The following is a 25,251-nucleotide window of genomic DNA, read 5'->3' as shown; positions in this document are numbered from 1 at the left end:
GATCTGTAGAAATCCATCTTCGTGCCCAACTCCTGTGCTGGCTGTATCCATGTCCTCCTGGTGTCTAGCCGAGTGAGGTCCTGGCAGATGAGCCTGGTGATCTTGGACTGTGTAAGAGTCAGAGAGGGTGCATCCAGTGTACTGGAAGGGGGGATCTCTGTCTATGCTGAACCCATGCACGTGTAACCATGATGTCATCTCCCCATACTATCATGCTATATCTCCTTGCATGGCTAATTGTCGAGAGGACTCAAGTGCAAAGGCGGGCATATCTGTCTCTGAGAAATTCCCATATGCGGTGTATGAAGGAGACACATCTGGTGAGCGCCTCCACCACTAGTTGGGGGGCAGCTAGCCCTGCCCGAATAATGACACATGGTACTAAAGCCTTGGCTCTAATGAGCCGTGAGATCATAGAGACTAGTGGCTTCTCCATGTCCCCCCATCCATCAATGCGACTTGTCCCCCCATGATGGTCCTATGAAGGTCCCCAAATTTCACCTCCATGGAGCAATATAGAAGCCACCAAAGTGTCAGAGAGAGAGAGAGAGAGAGAGAGAGAGAGAGAGAGAGAGAGAGAGAGAGAGAGAGAGAGAGAGAGAGAGAGAGAGAGAGAGAGAGAGAGAGAGAGAGAGAGTTGACACCAATAGTATAACTCACTTGTATTTTATTTGTTGAAAAGTGTTACATATATAAAACTACATTGCCATGCTAACTCCGTTCAATCTCCACTGGTAACTAATCTTTCTTGCATGCCATATGGCATGTTCCCACGGCTACAACAAGCTTGAACCCAACACTGGTGAGTTGGTCGAGAAGTCTAGAAAGAACCAGGCATGCCGGCGAGGAGGCTTAAGGCCTAGCTTGGGGCCCAAAGCATGATATGCTCTCTACCCAACCATTTTAACTTCTCTTGGGATTTTTGTGTGGGCCTTGTTCCCATAGACTTGCCTTGACTTGGCCCATTGGACTTGCCCCCTTGGAAATCATCCCTCGAGCTAGGCATTAGGCCTTGATGCCCCTTACCTGGCATGCCTGGTCCTTTTCGGACTTTGCGGCCAACTTGGTTAGCCCTAACATTTGTCGTCTAACAATAATGTGGGGTGCAAGCATGCTATGCTCTCCACACAACCATTGTGACTTCCCTTGGGATTTTTATCCTAGGCCTTCTTCCCATCAACTCCTCTCGACCTGGCTCATTGGACTCACCCCCTTGGAAATGTCTTTATGTTATGCAGATGCATACACATAAATACATGTACACAAGGCTACAAAGCTATTTTCTATATGTGCACCCTCATTTAAGACGTTTTCATGCACGCGTGACAAGTAACAATTGTTGCTAGACCTGAATATCATTCGGACTATGCTTGATTTTTAGCTATAGTTCTAAGGGTATTGAGTTGACGAGAGCATATGACCAACACATGGTGTCGCCATAGGCGAATTACCTTAGAGAGAAATAACATTACCTTTGATTGCTGAAAAAGCCAAATTTGGTTGTCCTCTTCAATGCAAGGCAAGCTCAAAGAGAGCTATAGACAAATCGCTTAAGGGGAGCCCACTCTTTGACCATCTTAGTCTTGAAAACCACTTCCATAGCATTTCCATGCATGGTTTATCAAAAATTTTGGTGAGTGAGATCTTTCATAACTTGTCTTCAATGGGAGCTTTACGTTTCTACTAGCTCCATGCCCATGCAAAGGAATATCATCAATATGATTGTAAAAGCCAAGCGGTCTATATACTTTAGGACATACAAATGACTTAGGAAACAAGAATTTGCAAGTTTAAAAACTTATATATACACCTAGGTTTGGAGATATGGGACTTGTAAAGTTTGAAAAATGCCTCTAGCCTCAAATTAAAGGAAAGAAAACCTGCTAAATTTCCAAGAATTTAGTGTACAATCCTCCAAATAGGTGGGTCCATATGTAGGTTTCCTAAGTATATAGAAAAGAGTTTGGACTTCCTATGTTCAAACTTTTCATTTCCCAGGACCCATTCGACTCTACCGGGAAAATTTTACCCTTGCAGCAGAAAGGGGGTTGGCCAGGTCACGAAAGAACGGGGGCACCCCTTCAGTGGCATTGGGCTGGTTACTACGTAGATTTGTTTGGCACATGTCTTCTTCTCCTTATCCAGTACGATCGAGCCATGGCAGACATTTTACCCTCAAAAAGGACGGTTTTGATGTGGGTGCTACGCAGGTTTGATCATGATTAGCAGAGAATCCGCTGAGTGAAACAAGGCTAAGGATCAACATCAGCGTCCTCTCACCTCGCTTTGCTGTGTGCACCCATCTTCATTTTGCCATCGCAGGTACCTGGTCTGTTTTGCCTCAATGTGACCAATCTTCTCCGATTGCACACAGAAGTCAGAGTTCCCAACATGGGTGTTGAAACACGAGGCCTCTCTTCTGAAAGAGAGAAATCCCATTCTTGTTTCACAGAGGTACCATTGGGAATTCTTATGTCATCATTGCATTCAGCGAAAGAATTCATTTTTCCTGTTGTTTGGTCATGTGTTGGAAGGACTTTTGCTGAGCATACATCGAATTCGGTGCCAGCAATCGTGTTAGCATCGGTCAGCTTCACACAGGATCGTCTTGTGTATCAAGATTCTTCAGACAATGGCAGGCAAGCTTTGTCCAAGGAAACGTCTTCTTGCCCAAATCTACCACAGGAAGGGGGTCAAAGCAAGCTGCTTCAAAGTCACCATTTCTCTCTCTCAACAGTTCGATTGCGAGGTGGGTTTCTTCAGCTCTGTACAGATGAAGATACTTCTGATACCAAGAAATCGCTCAACAGCTTTTCAGAGCACCGGAATAGGCTCTCACTGCAGGGTTTGTCAAGCATCATTCCCTCTTGCTGCCTCATGTTGAAGCAAGACTGTGGGACGGACAAGGCTAATAATTCACTGTGCTATGATGGTTGTTCGTTGCAGAGGCCTTCAATGGGGATGCCCCTTTTGCAGACAATGATGGAGCATTGTCTGTTTGCAGGCTCCATCATTTCTAAACAGGCCGGACAAGTGGTACCGGTGAATGATAGTTTTCTTTGTGCTATCAATGACTCAAAGGAGAAGGTAATGGGATTTTTGCACGAAAATTTATGCATCAATGTCCAGTTTCAGAGTAATCAGCAAGCAAGCAGTTTCTTCCGAAAGCCCGACATTGATAAGAAAGCAGAGCTTTCAAGCTGTGCTAAACCAGCATCATTAGGTTTTGCAAGGGTAGGAGGTGATATAAAAGCAATAGTTCCTTCAGTCACTAATACAGAAAGTTCGGCAAGCCTTAGTCAAAGTGGTACAACGGCATCAGAGCACGAGGAGACTAGTTCTACCAGTACAGCAGGGCTGTTTAAGATGCCAATGCCAACTATTGAAAGACTACGAACCACATTTTCGAATGTTTCTCTGGCGGAAATTATTGAGTTTGTGCCACAGTTGGGGAAGACGTCTCAAGACTTTCCTGACAAGAAAAAGCTATTCTCTGTCCAGGATTTTTTTCGTTACACAGAAGCAGAAGGTGATCCCTGCTGCAGTCAGACTTTTTAACTGAATATTGGATACATTTCAGTAGCACAAGAACAGTAACCATTTGAGAGTGCTTCACACTTATTTCATTGAAATTATTTTAGTTTGTTGCTTTTTAATGTTGTATATCTTTATTAAAAAATTTGGAAATATGTTTTTTTTTTTCTTTGCCTGGCTATTGCAAGGTAGCTTGACAGCAATTTTATTGGACTAATCCATAGGCTCATAGTAGCAGTTATCAACAGATTTGTTGTATGTTAAACTGGCAAATTAATGTGTTCTGTAATTCAGGGGTCTATGGTATATATTGTATGCTGTTAATTCGATCATTCAGTGAAGGTTGTCCAAGGGACTGTGAAACTATGATCAGGTGCCTGTTGGCAAGAGGAGCTTATTTACTACCATCATCTTAAATGTTAATTTAGCAAACATCATCTGAGGGTCTGTGGAACCATGATTAGGGGCCGGTTTGCAGGAGGGGCACTTGTTATTTTTGACATGTTCGATCATAAGCAGCTTAAAAACTTGAGTAGCTTTTCAACTCATGCATTTATCCACACCCGTTTTCCAGGTAGGCGATTCTTTGAGGAGCTTGATAGAGACAATGATGGACAGGTAACTCTAGAAGACTTGGAAGCTGCCATGCGCAAACGAAGACTTCCTCAGCAATATGCTCGTGAATTCCTGCGCAGGACAAGGAAGAATTGGTTTGCCAAGTCGTTTGGATGGAATGAGTTTCTTTCTTTGATGGAACAAAAAGAGCCCATGATGCTTCGCGCGTACAATTCACTAAGCCTCAGCAAGTCTGGTACTTTACAGAAAAGCCAAGTATTAACGTCTCTTCGAAGTGCAGGGCTTCCTGCAACAGAGGAAAATGTAGCAGCTATGCTACGCTGCCTTGATCCCGACACCAAAGGTTCTGTTGCTTATGGCCAGTTTCGAAACTTTATGCTGCTGCTACCACCTGAAAGACTTGGTGACGACCCAAGGTGATTTTCATTTCCGCTTCCAGTTTTGTGCAGATCTGAACTTTTTTCCAACATACCTTTTTCCAGCCTGTTTTAAGTTTCCTTCAAACAACAATCCAGGCATTGAAGTTAGCTCAGTATGCTGAACTTTGTGTTGATGTATGCGTTTGTGTATGTGCGTTGTCAAAGCTGACGATGCGAGAGAGAGAGAGAGAGAGATGAAATATTATATTAACGTCGTCAAGAGGCCAAAGTGACCTATGAGACCAAAAAGTTACAATTGGTGAATCTGAAACAATGTCTGAGTACAGAAAGTACAAAGAACTGAAAAAACTGAAGCTGAAACGAAATAGGTGGGGAGGGGTGATGGGCTGAGGGCTAATATAATGGGTTAGTCGATACAAAGCTGATACGAAGATGGATACAGATCACTAGTGATACAAATGAGATACAAAGATCGGGGAACAGGAACTAGAACGGGGAACGGGAGGGTGCGGAACGGGACGGGAACGGGAGGGAGGAGGGGGGCCGGAACGGTAGAAACTATATTTATTATATGTATTTTAGGCTCATATGTTAGTGAAAAACTATAAGCTAAGCTTTTGAATTCGACCATCCTAATTAGAGCCATATTTAGACATGTTTTATGATGACGGAGCTTGAGACAAGGATGGAGTTTGACCAGAGAGAGAGAGAGAGAGAGAGAGAGAGAGAGAGAGAGAGAGAGAGAGAGAGAGAGAGAGAGAGAGAGAGAGAGAGAGAGAGATATTAACGTCCTGTCGAGGCCAAAGCTGACCTATAGGACAAATCAGAATACATCCTTGGTTACAGTGTCTTCCATCATAGCAAAATGAAAATAAAATAAAACTACCTCAGTAGCTCAGAGCTCCATGGTCATGAGCTTACCATTACAACATGTATTACCCATGCTTTCTACATATAAAGAAAAGAAAGATGTGCAATTAGGTTTCTTTAGTTTCTTGTGCTTGATGTGATTTGTTGACAAAGTCTCTAATGATGGCTTTTCCTCCTCTATAGACTGCCCACTTCCCCTTTTTCCTTGCTTCTCTTACTTTTTCTAGTTCTGCTGATCTGTTCTTTAATTGGGCAGGTGTCAGCTCATCTGATATCCAAACGGATGTACCTTTTAATGACCTTGTCTGCTTCAAGACTGCTATCTTTTCTTTCATATCATAGTAGAAAACTTTTGCTTGTTTCCCTTTGACTTCCACATGCATTGGCTCTCCCAAATCGATGAAGGGGACCACTCGAGACAATCGTTTAGTCAGTGTATCTGTCTCTATAGTGTATTCAGATTCCTCTTGGAGAGAGAGGTAGAAGCTACATTTGTTCTTTGAGGGTGTTGTGCTTTCCGCCAAAAAGGAATAGGTAGAAGCCAAAGCTCCATGTCCAAGCATAAAGCTTTAGCAAGGAGAGTAGCTCAGTAGAGATGTTGAGAGCTTGAGAAGGAGGTGAGACGAGCCTCCAAACATCCCCAAATCGGCCCTCTAAATAGCCCCCAAACAACACCAAATCAGCCCTCCAAATAGCCCCAAACCTGACCCCAAATAGCCCCCAAACAACCCCAAATATACCCCCAAATGGCTAGTGAAAAAAAGTTGACTTTTTGGTTTGACCGTTCCGGATTCCCGTTCCGCCGTTTCGGGTGCCGTTCCACCCCGTTTTGGATCGCCATTCCGGTTACACCCCGTTCCAGAACGGTGTTCCGTTCACGACTCCGTTTTGGGAGCCGGACCCATACGAAACACCGTTTGGAACATTTAGGGTCCGTTCCGCCCGTTCCCTGTTACTATGGATACAAACCATCAGAGGTAGGTGGGTCAAGCTCAAATGAGATCCCTCATCGGTCGTTGCCGAATCTCATCAATATCCTCCATGGTCAATACTTTGACTGGTCGTCTCGCATGTCGAGCTAGGATGATCTGGATCCTCTGTTGCCACCTCCGTTGATGATGTGAGGCGTTCCGTGGTCATGGGCGCTTGGATCTGCCTAGGTCAATGGCTTGACCAATCAGCGTACCTCTGGTGTGGGTGGGAGATGAGATCTGCTGTGATGACTGCTCCGGTGGTTGTCTCGTGGTTGGTGTAAAGAAGTGTGTGATCTATCTCTAAGATTGGCTCTCGCGTGATGTCCTTAGCTCTAGTAGAAACAATCCAAGACATCTTTGATCCTCGTATCTCATGACTCTAGAAAATGGCTCTGAACAGATAGTGGAAGCAGCCTCGTACACCGGGAAGTGACATGTGTAGTGTAGCTTTATCTCTGGCTCTAGGTGACATAAATGACACCTTTCAAACTTGTTGCACACAAAACGGAGAGTGTCACAATTTCAGAGTCAATTGAAATAAATCTCACTAAAGCAGGAGATAGACAGAACCGACATCAGACTACACTAGGGACTAGAAGATGAATTGGTCATTTCCTTGAGAGTATCTTTATTGATGTGGAAAAGAATAGTACAAGCACTTCTCTTGGTTGTCTCAAGCACCTTGCCGTTAAGATTTGTTGAGTACTTGGGTATCTTGTCTTGGGTTCCATATTTCCTTGCTCATCTTGCCCTTTGTGTTTTTGCAGGTCCTCTCTTTCTATGCCTTCTCCAACCCTAGGCGACTCTCCCACCATCAAAGACGAGAAGTGGTGCACCTGCCGCCGCTGTTTTCAGGCATATCTCTCCATCTTCCGCTGCCACTTCCCACATGGTATGTAGTTGGCTGGGGCTACTGCCAGGCGGTGGGGGATAGCAGACATGTAATTTTTAGCACAATACAGAGAAAGCTAATGTATTCAATTCACACATGAATGTAAGAGACAAATAGCTCACAACTAATAGAATTACTTGAGGAAGAGAGAATTCGGGCTTCAGCTCATAGACATTGTAGAGGATGTCACAAATTGCTGACGTGTCAAGCCATTGAAGAGCGGAGCCAACTTGCAGATCACGGCCGAAGGGCCTAAACCCTAAGAGGAAGCAGTAGAAGAAGCAGAAGCAGTTTTACCAACTTACAAAGTCTTGCCGAGTGGCCTATCTTTAAAGAAGAAGTCCTACCAACTTATGGGACCCCGTTCGATGGGGCCCAGGGGACCTAAAGATTAAAGTGGGACCAACACACACACACACACACACACACACACACACACACACACACACACACACACACACACACACACAAAGCGTAACCGGTTGATGATGTGGCCGAGCAGCACGGATTTCCGCAATTTGCATTGACTTGTTGACGTGGCAGATTTTCGCGATTTGTGTTGACAGCTGCCATGTAAGGTGCAACGGAAGTGAGTGTTGACTTTGCTCAAGATGAGTGCTCTGAACTGTGCTCAAGGGTTCCTTTACTTACGGCAGGGAGAGCCTTCCGTTCCTTTAGCGAGAGAGTGTAATGATCACAAACAAAGTGAATGCTACTGTGAATGAAGGTGTCGAGACAGAGAGAGAGAGAAAAGAATACGACACCAGATGGTTCTCAAACCCTCCTCCAAGGGCCCCCCTCTCTATGGCGAGAGGTCTATGCTATTGATTTCACAAATATGGTACAATGGTCTAGATGCAATGGACTTGGTGACGATGTCGACGACAATGATGACGACGAGGACGGCGGGCTGAAATCTGAAAATGCTAGGGGTTGAAATCTGAAATCTGCAAAACGCTGACTTTCTGCTGATCTCTGACATTGTGTGGGTGAGGACGGCGATGGCGACGACGATGCGCTGAAAACGCATATGCTGAAATTTGCGGACAATGGGCTGAAACTGAAAATGCTGGCTGATCTGACGGTATGGCGAGGATCTGCTGCGGGTAGGTGAGATTTGCGAGGCTAAGGGCTGGATCTGCTGTAGCCTATGTCTAAGGCTGAAAACTGAAAACTGAAAACGCTGATGTGCTTGGGCCGATCTGACGCCCGAATCTGCAAATGCTAGGCTGAATGCTTCAAACTGAAAACGCCAGATGGTCTGTAGCAAAAACGCCAAGGCTGAGCGCAACCTGAAAACGCTATGTTGAATCTGTTGGCTGGAAACGCTAGGGCTCCTGCCGGTCTTGCTGAGAAGGTGCACTGCAAGTTGCTGGAACATCTGCGGGCTCTTCTGCCACAAAGTGCTAGCGCTAGGTTTCTATATATAGTGACTTAGCAAATTTGCCCTACCCTGTGTTCCAACAAAAGTCACTTATAAGTGAGCTGTGCAGTGTGTGCGACCAGAGGATATGCAATGTCACGTGACACATCCCAACCCTATGTGTCCGTGGACAAGCTACACCATAGCAGGGTTCAGTCAGTTCAGTCAAGTCTAGATTAGCAGTGATCTGGCACTTTTGTGAGTCTATTCGTAGACCGTGCATACCCAGTCACTTAGCATAGATGCATATCCTCCGGTTGCACACAGCATGATCATCGGAATTCCCATCAGAATCCATTAGCATCAGTTAGGGGAATTTTCCAGTGCATTTAGCCTATTTTCCTATTTTTGGTATTTTCACTTATTATTTTAAGTGACTTTCCAACAAAAGTAGGTAGGGCAATTGTTAATATATAAGCAAACCCAAGTTAGCACTTTCTGGTAGAAGAGGCAGGAGGAGCTTCCCGCTCAACAGGCAACTTCTCAGCAGTACCCCCCGTCAGCATCAGATCCATCGCCATCACCACCCCTCCCTTGGCGTTTTTCTCCCCATAGCCAGCCATCGCCATAAGCCTCCAGTTCTCGGCGCTTTTCCCGCGACAGGCTCAGCCCAGCCATTAGCGTTTTCACTAACGCTAGGCAGCCAGCATTGATCAGCGTTTGTAGCATATTATCCTCCCATGCATCAGACAGTTCAGCGTTTTTGCTTGCAACACCATATCAGTAGTAGCGTTTTTGCTATGCATCAGATACATCAGCGTTTCTGATTGCAGATGCAGATTCAGCCAGCGTTTTGACTTTCAGCCCCTAACCGCCACAGGAACACGCAGTTTTCAGCCTAGACACAGAAGCAGATCAGCCCCCAAGTTGGTTGCAGATGCTCCCCCATTTTCAGCCATCAAAACGCAGCCAAAACAGTCATTTTCAGCCACCGAAACAGTCCCGAAAAACAGCAGATAGAAGACTACAGATTTCAGCCATCGAGTCGTCGTCGTCGTCATCGGCATAGTCCAAGTTGCATCTGTCCATTGCATACGCATTGTACACCTTTGTGCAATCAAAGAATAGACCACTCTCGCTGACGAGAGTGGGGTCAGCGAGAGTGGGGCCTTCGGAGGAGGGTTTTACAACCTCTCGGTGTCGTATCTCTTCTCTCTCCTTCTCTCAATCTCATTCACTTGCACGCACAATATCCACTCACTTTGTTCGTGACCACAACACTCTACAAGACGGAATGCTCTCTCTTTCCCTAAAGAACTAAAAGGAACCTTGAGCAATAAGGATCACTAATCTTGAGAAAATACAACATTCATTCCGCTGCACACTACATGCAACTACTAGTGCTTGGACATGCACGGCCTGCGCAAAGGCCCACAAAGGTGCCAGAACACTTCCTAAGCTGACCTGAACCCTAGACCTGTAGTAGCTTGTCCACATGCACATAGGGCTAGATGTGCACGTGACATCCCCTCCTTTTCAAAGTGAGGTACTAGTACCGAGCTGTATGGCATCGAGGGAGTGCGCCAACAGCTTTTGGAATCCTGCGAAGAACGCTTCGCCGGCCCACTTGATGAGTGGGTCGTGCGATACTTGAACTTCTTAAAGGTCTGCAATGCTTGCTTCTTTGGGCCACGTTGAAAGTGACACAAAGTGATCTGTGGTGGCTTCAATGCTCCAATTGCGTCTATGGACGTGGATCTATCTTCTTCAAGAATCTCCGAGGAGGAAAATTCCTGAAACCACTTCCAACACAAAATCATGAACATACCCATTCCATGTAGAGTGACTGGAAAAAAATTATTCGTTGAAAAGACTGCGCATGCAATGTAGATGAATAAAGTGACGGAGTGCCAAGCCGTTCACCAAACACACGCAAAAAGTGAGATCAAGGAACTCTGGCAAATCACAACGGAAATGCCGATGCTTGATGGACAATGTTGCCCGTGTTGTTTTTGAGATTGTGTCATGCCAAGAAAGAGACATGTAAAAGCGATTGACAATCGGGAAACAATATGAATTCCTTGAATGCAAACTTTGTTTCTTTTCGAGAGCGACCTACATACATCCGTGCTCATCCATGAGGGAATCATGTGCATCGTACAATATGGCATGCCTATGAAAAGAGAACACTTAAAGACGGTGATAAAAATACAAGAAACCGTCACGAATGAAACACTCAAACAATGCGTGCTGACTAATCATGTTAACACATAATACTTCCTCAGTGGGTTCTTTGGACCTCGACTCGAGAGCCAAGATCGGTTCTTTGTGATTGAGCGTATTTGCAATGAGGTTAGCTTCACTAGAAAAATCATCATCTAAACCATCATCCTTGTGAACAATCACATCTCTATCATGCAAAAAATGCGTGTCGTGCTTTGGAAAAGGAACGACTGAGAGTCTCTTTTTCGTGTTCCATTTCATGTGTCTTTTCTTGTTCTTTGTCATGCAACAAGTCATGCCTCTCTAGAATTAGACTACGTCTTTTATCCTCGTCCAAAACATGAGAGAGAGAGATTAGTGACATAGATGGAATCTTAGTGTCACATTGAAGAACCACGGGAGGTGATCCTTCAATTGCGAGACTGAGAGTGTTTTCTTTCCAACAAACTTGTGGATTATGACCTTTAAACCACTTAATGCCAAAAATCAAATCATATCATGAGAGAGGAGAAATCACAAACTTTCGACGAAAACGGACATTTTGAATAGACACGGTCACATCAGGACATTCATGCGTAAACGAAGAGTGCATGCTAGGAGCAAATCCAGAGGCCGTAATGAGATCAATGGGTCGAGCTTCTAGACGTGCTTCACGAGAGAGTCGCTAATCACATCATGCATACTACCAAAATCAAAGAAGACCACAATGCGTTGACCATTCACATAATCATAACAATGCATGAGAGATGCATCGGCATGATCGTGAGAAACTTGGGACACATTAGTGTGCTCTCTGATTGCATTAATAGAAGATGTGAATTCTGTGGGTTCTTTAGGTGCGTTCTTAAGACAATCTCGTCTTATGTGAGCCTTAGTGTGACATTGATAACATCGACCTTAGTGTGACATTGATAACATCGACCTTCCTTAGAATAAATGACTTGTTCTTCTGACGTGGGTATCCTCCTAAAATTCCTTGTGCAACTTTGTCATCTAGGGTGAGCTTAGGTTTAGCAGGTGAGTTAGCTTTACCCTTAGATTCATTTTGAGAGTGCTTTTCCGAAGGATTAGAGGAAGATTGGCTAGAAGAGTTACCGTTCTTACCGTTTTGTGGGTTCTGAGGAGTCTGAGAGGTACTGTGAGAAGACTTGTTCTCCTTAGGCTTTCCTTTGTTGTGCTTCATCTCCTGTGCGAGAGCAATCGCTACCGCCTTGTTGAGATCTATGGGTACTAGTCTAACCCGAAAAGGAATGCCTCTTTGCGCTCATAATCCGATTTGCGTAGTTGGGTGCCGAGCTGCAAAACACGATTAGAGAAAGACATAACTGGCATACCATTTTGCTTGAGACTGCGCCAATCGTCTTTCAACCGTGCTGGGTACTGGGTTGCATAAACCGCGCCTTGAGCTTGTCTTGGAAGTCTGCCCAATTGAAAGAAAGCGACACGTCTTCTTCGGCTTCCTCTAGGTGCGCGGCCAACTGTGCCTCTTGCCACACTTGATACCAATTAATGGCATCACCGGCAAGATACATGGCCGCCGTCAAAACTTTGCTATTTCTTGTCTTCTTAGTTGTCGCAAAATAAGCATTAAATTGATGCAATCAAGAATGAATAACATTAGCATCCATCTTACTATCATACTTACTGAAAGTCAACTTCTCAGCGACGGGGTTGTTGGAATCCGCTTCTCGACTTGTGCTACTTGATGATTCACCCACGTCCTTGAGTGGCTCGGACTTCGAGGTGAGTACCTGTAGGACCAACTCTTGCATGCGTTGATCTCTTTGCGTCTCACGTTCTAATTCCAAGGCCGCTCGTCTTTCTTCGTCCGCGACACGCTCACGCTCACGCTCACGCTCACGCTCACGCTCACGCTCACGCTCACGCTCACGCTCACGCTCACGCTCACGCTCACGCTCACGCTCACGCTCACGCTCACGCTCCAAGGCTACCCTTCTTTTGTCGGCCGCCAAGCACGCTTGCTCACTCTCACGCTCCAAGGCTAACCGTCTTTCTTCGCGCTCGCGATCCAATGTGGCGCAACGTTGTAGCATCATGTCCATCATCGACTTGACCAAAGCCTCCATAGGATTTGGTACAACCCGTGGCGTAGATGGGGAAGGGGGAGGGTCGGGAAATCCTCCTGGTGGGGAAAATTCTTCTTCACCACCTCCATGCTCATCACCTTCACGCAAAGTATCTATTCCGCTTGGGGTGATGACCATACATTGAGATCTTGGGTACTGAAGTTCATGAGGAACTTGGGTTCTTGAGGTTCTTGAGTTCTTGAGTTCTTGAGGTTGCAATCGGTGTTTGAGAAGCCTTTTCTCTTACCCGAGCTAGGCGGGCACACCCCTTGGCGGCCTTGCGCTCACACCAAAGTTGCTTTTTCCCACCTTACGTCGATCGGTCAATGAGTGAAAAGAGGAACAAGGGGAGGCCGGACAAGCCCTTGTTGGGTTACGTGTCACTCTTCAAAAACACGATTAGGAATCGACATGCCCAAGTGGACTTGGGTTACATGTGACTGCAACAAGCAAAAAATTTCTTGTGGTTCTTTCCTTGAGTGATATAGAACACTGTCAAAGCTTTGATACCAATGTAAGGTGCAACGGAAGTGAGTGTTGACTTTGCTCAAGATGAGTGCTCCGAATTGTGCTCAAGGGTTCCTTTTACTTATGGAAGGGAGAGCCTTCCGTTCCTTTAGTGAGAGAGTGCAATGATCACAAACAAAGTGAATGCTACTGTGAATGAAGGTGCTGAGATTGAGAGAGAGAGAGAGAGAAGAATACGACACCAGACGGTTCTCAAACCCTCCTGCAAGGGCCCCCCTCTCTACGGTGAGAGAGGTCTATGCTATTGATTGCACAAATCTGGTACAATAGTCTAGATGCAATGGACTTGCTGACAATGTCGACGACAATGATGACGACGACGAGGACGGGCTGAAATCTGAAAACGCTAGGGGTTGAAATCTGGAATTTGCAAAACGCTAACTTTTTGCTAATCTTTGACATTGTCGGCGAGAACGGTGACAGCGACGACGCGACGACGATGCGCTGAAAACACAGATGCTGAAATCTGCGGACAGCGGGCTGAAACTGAAAATGCTGGCTGATCTGACGGTACGGCGAGGATCTGTTGCGGGTAGGTGAGATCTGCGAGGTAGGGACTGGATCTGCTAGGCTGAAAACTGAAAACGCTGATGTGCTTGGGCTGATCTGACGCCGGAATCTGCAAACGCTAGGTTGAATGCTGCAAACTGAAAATGCCAGATGGTCTGTAGCAAAAATGCCAAGGCTGAGCTGCAACTTGAAAACGCTATGTTGAATCTGTTGGCTGGAAACACTAGGGCTCCTGCCGGTCTTGGTGAGAAGGTGCACTGCAAGTTGCTGGAACTTTTGCTGCCTCTTCTGCCAAAAAGTGCTAGCGCTAGGTTTCTTATACAGTGACCTAGCAAATTTGCCCTACCCAGTTTTCCAACAAAAGTCACTTATTAAATAATAAGTGAAAAATGGATAAATAGGGAAAATGGATTCTGTGCACTATAAAATGCTCATGATGGGTACTGACTCTCATGCTGATGATCATGTTGTGTGCAACCAGAGGTTATGCAACTACTCTTAAGTGCGTGGACATGCACGGCCTGCGCACAGGCTCACAAAGGTGCTAGAACACTTCCTAAGTTGACCTGAACCCTGGACCTGTAGGGGAGATGAAGTATACGAGGTAGAATGAGAGAGAGAGAATGGAGAGACAGAGAGGCAGAGTTCCGCTCCTACACAGAAGTGGCCCCTGAATAGACACCCCTAATAGTATTTATTTATTATGTTAAAACTCAGCATTAATACGTAGAATTCTCAAACAGAGATGGCACCAAGAAAGTGATAAACAAGACCCCCACAACTAGCTTCTTCAGCCCTTTAAATAGATGTGTACCAAACTGAGTATTTGTGCCACTCATCAGCACTTTCCATCAGTGTTACCCGGGAACGCCCCTTTGTGGCCTGGGAACAACATTCCAGGCATTGCCTATTGCATGGAACGTCTCAGAACAGACAGACATTCCGGACAGTCAGGGTAAATCGGAACAGCCAGAACGGCATGAACGTTTGGAACAGGTAGGGAACGGTCGGACTGGGGGGCAACTGACCAAACGACTGAAACGACTATAATTCAGGCTTCAATAAAAAAAAGGCAGATTTTTTAGACCAAGTTATTGTTTTTAGTAAGCCTCCCCATTATAAAATGACCCCCTCTTCCCCCCCCCCCCCCCCAAAAAAAAAAAAAAAAAAAAAAAAACCATAGCCCCAAGCTCTTGGCTATAAAGCTCCACTCTCTCAAGGCTCAAGCTCTAGCTTTGTCAAGCTCTCGAGTCTCAGGTCTACAAGGCTGGAAGCTTTGAAGCTCTCCCTCTCAAGCTCTCAAGTCTATAGTGCAATCGAGTCATAGTAAGGTTGAATGGTCTTCAAATTGAATTTTTTGTGAGTATTAGAGTTAAAGGACTCTTATACTGGCTAAAATTGCATTGTTTGGGTGTTTTTTTAATTTTATGTCTCCTATTCTGTGCTGTTCCTCTCCCAGGCCCCTCGGCCGTTTCCCCGTTTAACATTCCCGTTCCCATTCCCGATCCCTCGCCGTTCCCGTTCCACAGTTGTTCTTTCCATGCAAAGACTGCACGTGTGAGGGTCCCCTGGTATCTGCCATTCTTGGAGTATGTGTGTGTCCACTTGCCATGCATGTGCTGTCAGAGTGTCCACTTTCCATGTATGCACTACCTGTGTGGTCTCTTTCCATGCATGCATTGCATGTGTGTCCATTTTGCATGCGCGCGCTTGCTACTATTTTTCAATTGCCACTTCAACCACCTTCTATTATTGGATCATCTACATCATACTATTGCCCTTTAAAGGAAAAGGGCAGTTTTTTGCTTACATAGTCTGGGATGGGATGGATTTTGTAATGCCAGGGCATACCCAAGATGACATCACATGCTTGTATAGGGGCAATTAGGAAAGACTCTCGATTGGAGTACTTTCTGATCTTCAGATTCAACTATCCTTTGATAGGAGTGTAATTTGTAGTCAGGCCTTTAAAGGCTGATCTTGAACTGATTGGAGTTCCCAATCTCTCAGGAATGAGACCAAGAATTCTAAGGTATCCAATGAGATGAAGTTGTTGGTGGAGCTTGCATCAAACAGGATCAATACTCTTTGCCCATTCAAGCTGCCCCATCCTTTGAGTAGCTGCCTTTTTCCTTTCTCCTTCCTGGTGCTGGCTTGTACGTCAAATACTGAGTTTGATGCAAGAGGAGGAGAATCTTGTTAGAGTTCATCTTCCTGTCTGGTGGTAGCTCTGGTATCTCCTAGGAGTAGATTAGGGAGTGGGCTGTTTTGTGGCTGTGCCCGGCCGTACTAGAGGTAGACATACTTATTCTCGGCGATGCACATCATGGTATTGCTCACCCAATAGGCTGGCATGAGGCAGGACCCCTGTTCCTAGGGTTTCCTGGGGTCAGAGTCTCGAGTCATGTGCACTTAGGCTATTAAATATGTGTTCCAAGTCACTTTCAGCGAGTTTACATATTTATTAGCCAATTTTAGCCAATTTCCAGAATCGTGGGGTTTTCAAGCTGAGTAGGGCAAACTGGAGTTTGTTTTTTATAAGCAAACAGCCCCCCCCCCCCCCCCCCCCCCCCCCCCCCCCCCCCCCCCCCCCCCCTCCCCCTCCCCCTCGTACTTTTGGCAAGTTGTTGAATGTAGATTACCAGCGTTTGGGCTCTCTCTGCTAGCGTTTCTCTCTCTAGCGTTTTCACTTTGTGGCGAGCACTCTCTCTCTAGCGTTTTCTGCAAGAGGCGACATCAGCCATCGATCTCTCTCTCTCTCTCTCTCTCTCTCTCTCTCTCTCTCTCTCTAGCCCTAGCGCTTTCCTTTCTGGCCTGTTATCATCGCTCAGTAGCGGTTGTGCATCCTTGGCAAGATCCAGTGCCCGTTCGGTGGGCGGTACGCGCTTGTGCCTACATGGCGAGGAGATCCATCGCGATCGATTTGAGATCTATTGGTTGCCAGTCACAGAGAGGTGTCTTGATCGCAGTTGCAGACAGTTCCTCATCCGATTTGTAACAACTTGTTGACGTGTCAAAGCCTTGAAGAATGGAGTCAACTTGCAGATGTTGGCCGAGGGGCCTAAACCTTAAGAGAACAAGTAACAGAAGAAGGATTTAAATAAAGTTGGACTCTCAAGACTTGCGCAAACTGATGACGTGGCAGATTTTCGAAAATTGCGCTGACATGATGACGTGGTAAGCTGTATTGAATTCCGCGTTTTGCGCTGGTTGATGACGTGGCAGCTGTACGGATTTCCGTAAATTACGCTGGCAGCTTTTTGGGCATTGCTTTTGGACCAGATGCTTTTGAGTTCGAAGGCTTTTCACTGTAAACTGCTTTTGGGGCCTAGGGCCTTTAAATATGAGGTTAGGGCTCATTCTCTGGCATGCTTCCCAGAGAAGGTGCAGAGTCTGGAGTACCGGCTTGTACTGTGTTGATGCAATATAAAGAAATACCGAAAGGGGCGCCAAGGGTTGGGGCCAATAGTCTGTGGGGTGGAATTCCGCCACTCTGTGTCACGTGTCGTCTCTCTCTTTCAGTTCGGTTGTTATTGAAGTGCTAAAAGTCTGTTCAGTCTGTTCTTTTCTATTGGCACGTGGTGCCCGTCTTGTGACACAATTCACCTTCTTTCTGGTGCACCTTTGACATGGTATCAGAGCCACGGGTGCACTTGAATCGGATCAGTGATTTGTGGGAGATTGAGTTGCTGTTTTTTGCGACAAAAAGAGGCGGTTTGCTGTTTTTTCTGCGTTTTTCACTCTTTTGGGGCTGATTTCAGCTGTAGTGGACAGATTTGTAGATTTCCTATCTTCCACTTGATCCCAACTGCTTCACATGTCCAAATTCTCCAACACCATGGGTAAGAGTGATGATTCTGACACATTTTCAACCCATTTTCAATCCAGGGCTTATCCTGGATTCATCTAGGTATATTTTTTAGTCGTATAGCGGACATGCAGACTTCACATTGTGAAGTTTTCGTCCGAGTTACGACCAGTTGATATTGTGCTAATTCTTTCTATCTTTTGTGGTGCGTATGCCCTATCAACTACCTCATTTTTGTGCTAATTTTTCCGATTTAATGCTTCTTTTAGTGCTAGGCTTCATTATGGCTGAGTATGCCCTTGATCTCCGGAGTCATGACAGAAACTCAGTACGTTGAACTTTGTGTTGATGTATGCTCATGTGTGTGTGCGTGTGGTGTGTGTTGTGTTGGGGAGCATATGTTACTACCTAGTTCTACACCCACTATTGGGCACTGACGACGTTAGTGGGGATGTCGTGGTATTTAGTCAATACTATGCATGATGGAGCTGATGGTTATATTGTCTTGTGGGTGACTACCATGGGTCTATACCTTGCACTTTCCTTCAAGGGTGAATCTGGGCTTATCCTGGATTCATCTAGGTACATTTTCAACCCATGGTGATGACAGACACCAAGAGGATGGGATCGGCGGCGGTGACCACACCGTCAATGACGAATGGGGAGATTGGTCCTAGTCCTATTCCGGGGTAGGTGATCAACCAATCAAGATACCTACACTTCCTACCTTTCCATCGGATCGGCGATTGAGTGGAGACAATTATTCCATTTGAAAAGCAACTATGATGGCGGTCTTTGACTCTCATGAGCTTGGAGGATTTGTCTCAAGCAACTTTCAAAAGCCAAAGGACTCTAAGGGAGCGAAGTTATGGGAACGAGTAACTCGGATCCGGTCTTTTATTATCCTCAATAGTTTACCCGCAGTGATTGGCCACGTTAGGCTAAGGCAAGGTGCGAAGTTGATGTGGGATCCGCTTTCTTCTCTATATATGATCGAGTCTCTCCAATGAAGCGGAGAGCCCTTGAGGTGCAGCTGAGAACCTTGGATGCGAAGAATACTTCCATGCAAGATCATATCAACAAGATGCAAGAGCTTCACGAGGAGATACTTCATATGGGAAAGCTTATCAGTTTGGAGGACATGGCCATTCAGCTCTTGGCTCAATTGCCTCTCCGGTACACCAACTTCTACTCTTCCTTAATTACCAGTGGACGAGTGAATACTATCACATGGGAGGAGCTAGTTCCAATGGTTTGACCAAGTAGGTTGCTTAAGGCTCTCTATGGCCTCAAGCAATCGCCTAGAGCGTGGTACCAGGAGATTGATTCCTTTTTCCTACGACACTCCTTCCAGTGATTTTCTGTTGATCCAGATTTGTACATTTTCCGTGAGGGAGGGTTAGTGACACTTGTTATCCTCTACGTCGATGATCTTGTGATTACAGGTAGCCATGTTGAGCACATCCGCAGTATTATGGCGACCTTGTCAGAGGAGTTTGAGATGACAGATCTTGGCTTGCTTCATCATTTTCTTGGATTAGAAGTTAGACAGACAGAGGGGGCATCTTCCTCTCTCTGGAGCGGTATATCCAGGAATTGTTGGAAGCATTTGGTATGACCGAGTGCAAATTCATCTCTACTCCAATGGATCCCAATCAAAAGTTGTCACAGTTTGATCTTCCTCTTCTGGCAGATGCAACAGAGTATCGGAAACTGGTTGGTTCTCTCATTCGGGTCCTCAACACTCTATTTGATGTCAGCTTCCCGGTGTGTCTACTCAGTTCTTTTATGCAGAAACCCGCTAACAGCAAGCCATCAGGGTCTTGCGGTATTTGAAGGCGACCCAATCATTTAGCATTCACTATGCAACTGGAGGTTCGGATCCCAGGTCATTCTACGAGGATGGAGTGATTCAGATTGGGGAGGTGATCCAGATGGACGACGATCGACCACAAGTTTTACTTTTTCTTTTGGCTCAGGAGCAGTTTCATGGAGCAGCAAGAAACAACCAACAGTTGCTTTGTCTTCCACAGAGGCAGAGTACCGTGCTGTTTGTAGTGCTACATGTGAGTCAGTTTGGATTAGGAGGCTACTTTTGAAGATAGGCTTTTCGCAACAGACGACCATTATGTACTTCCAGAGTTGTATTGCCATTGCGAGGAATCCGGTGTTTCACGCCCGGACCAAGCATATAGAGATTCAGTACCATTTTGTTCGTGAGAAGCCACAAGATGGCTCTATCCGACTAGAGTACATCCTGACTTCGGATAACCCTGTTGACATCTTCACCAAACCTCTTCCACAGGCTACACTATCCTCTCATGCCAGCTCCCTTGGACTCCTTCCACGTCCAGGAGCTGAGAGGGGGTGTTACAGAGTTCATCTTCCTATCCGATGGTAGCTCTGGTATCTCCCAGGAGCAAATTAGGAAGTGGGGACTGTTTTGTGGCTGTGCCCGGCTGCACTAGAGGTAGACGTACCTATTCTCGGCGATGCACATCATGGTATTGCTCACCCGATAGGCTGGCATGAGGCAAGACCCCTGTTCCTAGGGTTTCCCAGGGTCAGAGCCTCGAGTCATCTGCACTTAGGCCATTAAATATGTGTTCCAGGTCACTTTCAGTGAGTTTACATATTTATTAGCCATTTTAGCCAATTTCCAAAATTGTGGGGTTTTCAAGCTGAGTCGGGCAAACTCGAGTTTGTCCTATATAAGCAACCCCCCTTCCCCTTGTACTTTTGGCAAGTTGTTTAATGCAGATTACCAACGTTTGGGCTCTCTCTTTGCTAGCGTTTTCTCTCTCTAGCATTTTCACTTTGTGGCGAGCACTCTCTCTCTAGCGTTTTGTGCACACTCTAGGGTTTTTTGCAGGAGGCGACATCAGCCATTGATCTCTCTCTCTCTAGCTCTAGCGCTTCCCTTTCTGGCCTGTTACCATCGCTCAGTAGCGGTTGTGCATCCGTGACAAGATCCAGTGCCCGTTCGATGGGCGGTACGCGCTTGTGCCTACATAGCGAGGAGATCCATCGTGATAGATTCGAGATCTATTGGCTGCCCGTCCACAAAGAGGTGTCTCGATCGCAGTTGCAGACAATTCCTCATTTGATTCACCTTCTTTCCATTGCACCTTTGACAAATCTTTCTTAAGCTGTGGGCAATGTGGTTTCCTGTGGCCTTTCTCGCCACAATAGAAACATTTGCCCTCTTCCATGTACGCCTTGAACTGAGAGGGGGTTGAGGAAATTATTTTTCTTTGCTCCCTGTGGCTTCTTTTCTGGCCCTTTGGGCTGATTTGAAGCCCGTTTTGAGTGGCGGTTTCTGCCACAGTAGTGAGAGCCTTCTGCTTTGCATGAAAGGTACTAAACTCTTGCTTACGAGGAGTTTCTTTTGAATGCAAGTTACTAGCTATTAGGGCGGACCGCATTATAATTTGAAGTGTGTTTCGGGGGTAGAGTTTCATATTTTTCTGAAGTCTTGGCTGGAGTCATGCTTCAAACTTGCGCATCTTCTCTACATCAGAAATTTTCATAAAGGGAGTGCCTTTCGCATATTTTGTGGCCCTTTTAGCATGGCTTTCTTGAGTCCGTGTTTGTGAGACTTGCAGTGCTTGCTTTTCTAACCCTATAGTCATCAGTTCTGGCTTCTAATGGACATTTTCTTTGAACTATATGTATAGGATGGTGTGGTTTGAAGCTGCAACAGTCGTTCCAATGGCCCCTCCAGTAACAGTACCTGCAGAAAGTGTGTTGAAGTCAGCCTTGGCAGGGGGGTTGGCTTGTGCTCTTTCGACTTGCTTGATGCATCCACTCGATACAATAAAGGTGTGGCACTCTTTTATCTTTTAACGATGTGTGAGACTGCTATTTGGTACAAGTTTCAACTTGCTCTGCACAGCCCCTTTTTTTAGGCTTCAGTACGTTATCAATTCAGGATTCAGGTAGGATTTTTAAGATCAGAACCCTGTGGTAAGAGAGATTGGAGCGTAGTTTGAAATAATTTAGTATGTCACATCCCCACATGAAATATTGAACGTGGAAATTACTTTGGGTAATGGAGATAACTGAAGTGCATATACGGGGGGCACTGTATGGGATTCAAGCTACATGGTTCAGCACACTATTGGACAATAAGGATAACTCATGGCTACTAGGGTAATCGAATTCATAATACTCAAGCTAGACCTTTAACAAACTTTTGTGTATTGGCTTGGGTTGGCCACCTCCAAGGTACACAAGAATACAGTAGGGGAAAGTTTGATGAATGGCACTTTCAATTATCTTTTTGTTTTCAAATTTCTTGCGGCCTTAATTATGTGACATATCATGGCTTGGCTGCCAGGAGGCTTAGTTTAGTTGTAACAGGTGACTAATGTTTGCAATGATACCTGTTTGTTAAATTTCTTTGCGGCGTATAGAAGCATTAACTGCATCTTCCCAATTTTGAAGAGTCCCATATGCTCTTTCCTTAATAGACCAGATTTAATCCCTGCAGACAAGAGTACAAGCGTCATCAACGTTGTCATTTCCTCAACTTATATCAAGGCTTCCAGAAATCGGTGTGACAGGGCTATACAGAGGATCTATTCCTGCTATCTTAGGCCAATTTTCAAGGTCTGTATGATGCACATTTTCCTTTGAAGATAAGGACAATGTATCATGGGCATTCTGCTAGTTGAAGTATATTTTGATCTTTGGCCAGTGTAATGTTTGCTGCAGTCATGGTCTACGAACAGGTATCTTTGAAGCCAGCAAATTACTGCTAACGAGTTTGGCTCCCGGACTTCCTGAGCTTCAGGTATAATATATCACAATAGTCGGACATGCTCTCAATGTATGAAGAATTTCTATAATGGGCTTTTCATTGGCCAGGTGCAATCGTTGGCATCTTTCTGCAGCACTTTTCTTGGTACTGCAGTGCGCATCCCTTGTGAAGTCTTAAAGCAAAGATTGCAGGCTAACATTTTTAACAATGTCGGAGAGGCTATTGTTGGCACATGGCGGCAAGATGGACCAAGAGGCTTCTTTAGAGGAACTGGGGCCACTCTTTGCCGTGAAGTGCCATTCTATGTCGCAGGAATGGGCATATATGCAGAAGCAAAGAAGGTGTTTATTATCTCTCCTTATGCATTGGAAAAGAGGCGCTTGTCTTTGTCCATTGTGGTGTACTGGATTGTTGGAAAGCTTGTGGTGTAATCTGCCTATGTAATGCTTCTTTTAGTGCTAGGCTTCATTATTGGAGAGCCTGCCCTGCATCTTTAGAGTTATGACAGAAACTCAGTACGCAGATCTTTGTATCCATGTATGCTTGTGTGTGTGTGTGTGTGTGTGCATGTGTATGTGGTGTGTGTGGGGCATATATTGGTACCTAGTTCTACACCCACTATTGAGCACTAACGACATTAGTGGGCATGTTATAGTGTTTAGTCAATCTAGGCATGATGGAGCTGAAGAATATATTGTCTGGATTCATCTAGGCACATTTATATCTTGTCATGTTTGGTTGTTTTTACACAAATCGTGAAGCTTTTGCATATGACTGTGTTGTGTCTCTTTGTCTGCTTATGCACTTCACGCTGTGAAACTTAATTCCTGTCTAGAATGCTTGCAACAATTAATGAAGCTATCATTTGCTGTGCTTATTGGGGCCCTGTACGTATAGGTGATGCGGCGAGTACTGAATCGCGAACTTGAACCTTGGGAGACCATTTTTGTTGGTGCTATTTCAGGGGGATTAGCAGCAGTTTGCACTACCCCTTTTGATGTGATGAAAACAAGAACAATGACAGCTGCTCCAGGCTTGTCAACTAAAATGAGTACTATTGCTTTCACGATTGTGCGGGAGGAGGGCCTGTTGGGTTTGTTCAAAGGAGCTGTTCCTAGGTTCTTTTGGATTGCACCTCTTGGAGCCATGAATTTTGCTGGGTATGAACTAGCAAAGAGAGCCATGGAGAAGAAAGAAGAGGATTGATATCGGCTGTTTAAGTGGAGGTACTGTGTATGATATGAGAAGGGGGGAACCCCCAATCGTCAACTTCCAACATTGCCATGATACCACCAATGCAATGTTGCAAAGTTGAGTCAGTGAGCAATGCAGAGTCATTCAAGTTATGCTTCAGCAAGCACACAATCACATTGAAGAAGGTGGAGCTTCAGTTGTACAGAGGCTGTAATTCAACCTAGGCTATTGGCCCACGTCCAGCCGATTTTTTTTTGGCTTGGGGCACCTGTTCAAGGTTGGAGGAAAGAGATGATACTCCCATTTATGTGCTCATTTGTATGTAGTCCACGTCTCTTTATTGCAAAAAGAAAGCATATCTAATTGCTATACAATTTCAGAATTATATCCCTGTTACCGACTCTGGGTCTCATAAAGCATCACAGATCATGAAGTTGTATCCAGAAGTACTAGGTTTTGTTGCTATGAGTAGCATGCTGGTTTTTTTCAGATGGGAAAGATCTCGTTTATTAAATTTTCGTAGCGATTTTTTGCACCGCCTTTGTCTAGTCAGTGTTAGTATGTGCAAATAAATCTTAATTTGCTATCCATATGCTTGTATCTAAGGTGGAAATTGATGTGATTGCAAACTTGACATGTTTAAAGAAAGGAGAGCAGATTTCAAAGAGGTCGTTTGGAGTGTCATACTTGGCGTTTTGATTAGGAAACGAATTTGTGCTTTGGTGCCATGTTCTTTGGTGTAGATTCACAGTATCTACACATAGCAGAAGATAATCTTCAACAATGTCTAGCTTTGCTTCACAAGCAACAACTGCAACTTAGATGCAAATCAACTAGGGTGGGCACATGGTGGGTAGGTTCTATATATATATACCCCCCCCCCAAACCCCCATCCCCTTGGTATTAATGTATACATGCAAGTCCGGTGCTTGCGCCCTTGAGATCAATGATTCATTAATTTTCGCAACAAATGCCTTAAAATGTCAGCTCAATTGGTGAAAAGTTGTCTCAAAGGTAGATATCTCTCTATTGTAAATAAGAAAAAAAAAATCTACTAAGACCTTCCTAAAGGCTACCCAAAATGTGTATGCTTTATTTTCATTTTTGGGCTAGACTTGGCAAGCTGACAAGGGGAAAAGAGCTTCCAACCATATGCCATACCTACACAGGCATTAGTCACGGATAATTGTGGTCTCGATTTTGGATAAGGTAGGCTCGACCTCTAGAGAAATGGGAGCTGGCTTTTGGAGTTATTTAATTATGTTTTAACAAGCCTTTCACAGGGTGATTTTGTAAACCCACCAACATTTTCATATCACATTCTCACATAGCCTATAGCAATGAGAGAAAAAAAAAGTTGAGTTGGTATTAGGAGACTATGGAAAGGCCTAAAATTTTCCAAACTATGCAAACTTTTGCTAATTTGCAAAAGTTTGTGAAAATCATGCTTTCCTCTATTATTTTCTCATGCATACTTTACTTGGAAAGTGTAGGTTTTGAAACCTAATGTGTGGAGATGCTCGAAACCCTGCCACTTTCAAGATACACAT

The 25,251-nt window shown here is 45.1% G+C and overlaps 1 protein-coding gene across 1 annotated transcript; it reads left to right on the top strand.

Moving 5' to 3' along the window:
- The first annotated feature begins 2,007 nt into the window (after positions 1-2,007).
- Positions 2,008-24,199, top strand: LOC147444366 (calcium-dependent mitochondrial ATP-magnesium/phosphate carrier protein 2-like). The gene is made up of 7 exons (XM_086527007.1): positions 2,008-3,529; positions 4,109-4,526; positions 21,423-21,567; positions 22,238-22,356; positions 22,462-22,540; positions 22,615-22,848; positions 23,405-24,199. The coding sequence occupies exons 1-7, from the start codon at positions 2,392-2,394 to the stop codon at positions 23,711-23,713; spliced, it is 2,442 nt and encodes an 813-aa protein (XP_086383133.1). The 5' UTR covers positions 2,008-2,391; the 3' UTR covers positions 23,714-24,199.
- Positions 24,200-25,251: the final 1,052 nt, after the last annotated feature.

The sequence above is a fragment of the Adiantum capillus-veneris genome, chromosome 13, assembly GCF_014529385.1.
Source record: "Adiantum capillus-veneris isolate H3 chromosome 13, ASM1452938v2, whole genome shotgun sequence".
NCBI lineage: Eukaryota > Viridiplantae > Streptophyta > Polypodiopsida > Polypodiales > Pteridaceae > Adiantum > Adiantum capillus-veneris.
Note: the sequence above shows the minus strand (reverse complement) of the source record. Positions and strands in the feature narration are given on the sequence as shown.

Bases quoted from the DNA above. Each gene is read 5' to 3' on its own strand.
- LOC147444366 (XM_086527007.1), top strand. From the start codon at position 2,392: ATGGGTGTTGAAACACGAGGCCTCTCTTCTGAAAGAGAGAAATCCCAT. The intron at 4,527-21,422 runs GTGATTTTCATT...CTATATGTATAG, and splicing joins AGACTTGGTGACGACCCAAG to GATGGTGTGGTTTGAAGCTG. The intron at 22,541-22,614 runs GTATAATATATC...TTCATTGGCCAG, and splicing joins CCGGACTTCCTGAGCTTCAG to GTGCAATCGTTGGCATCTTT.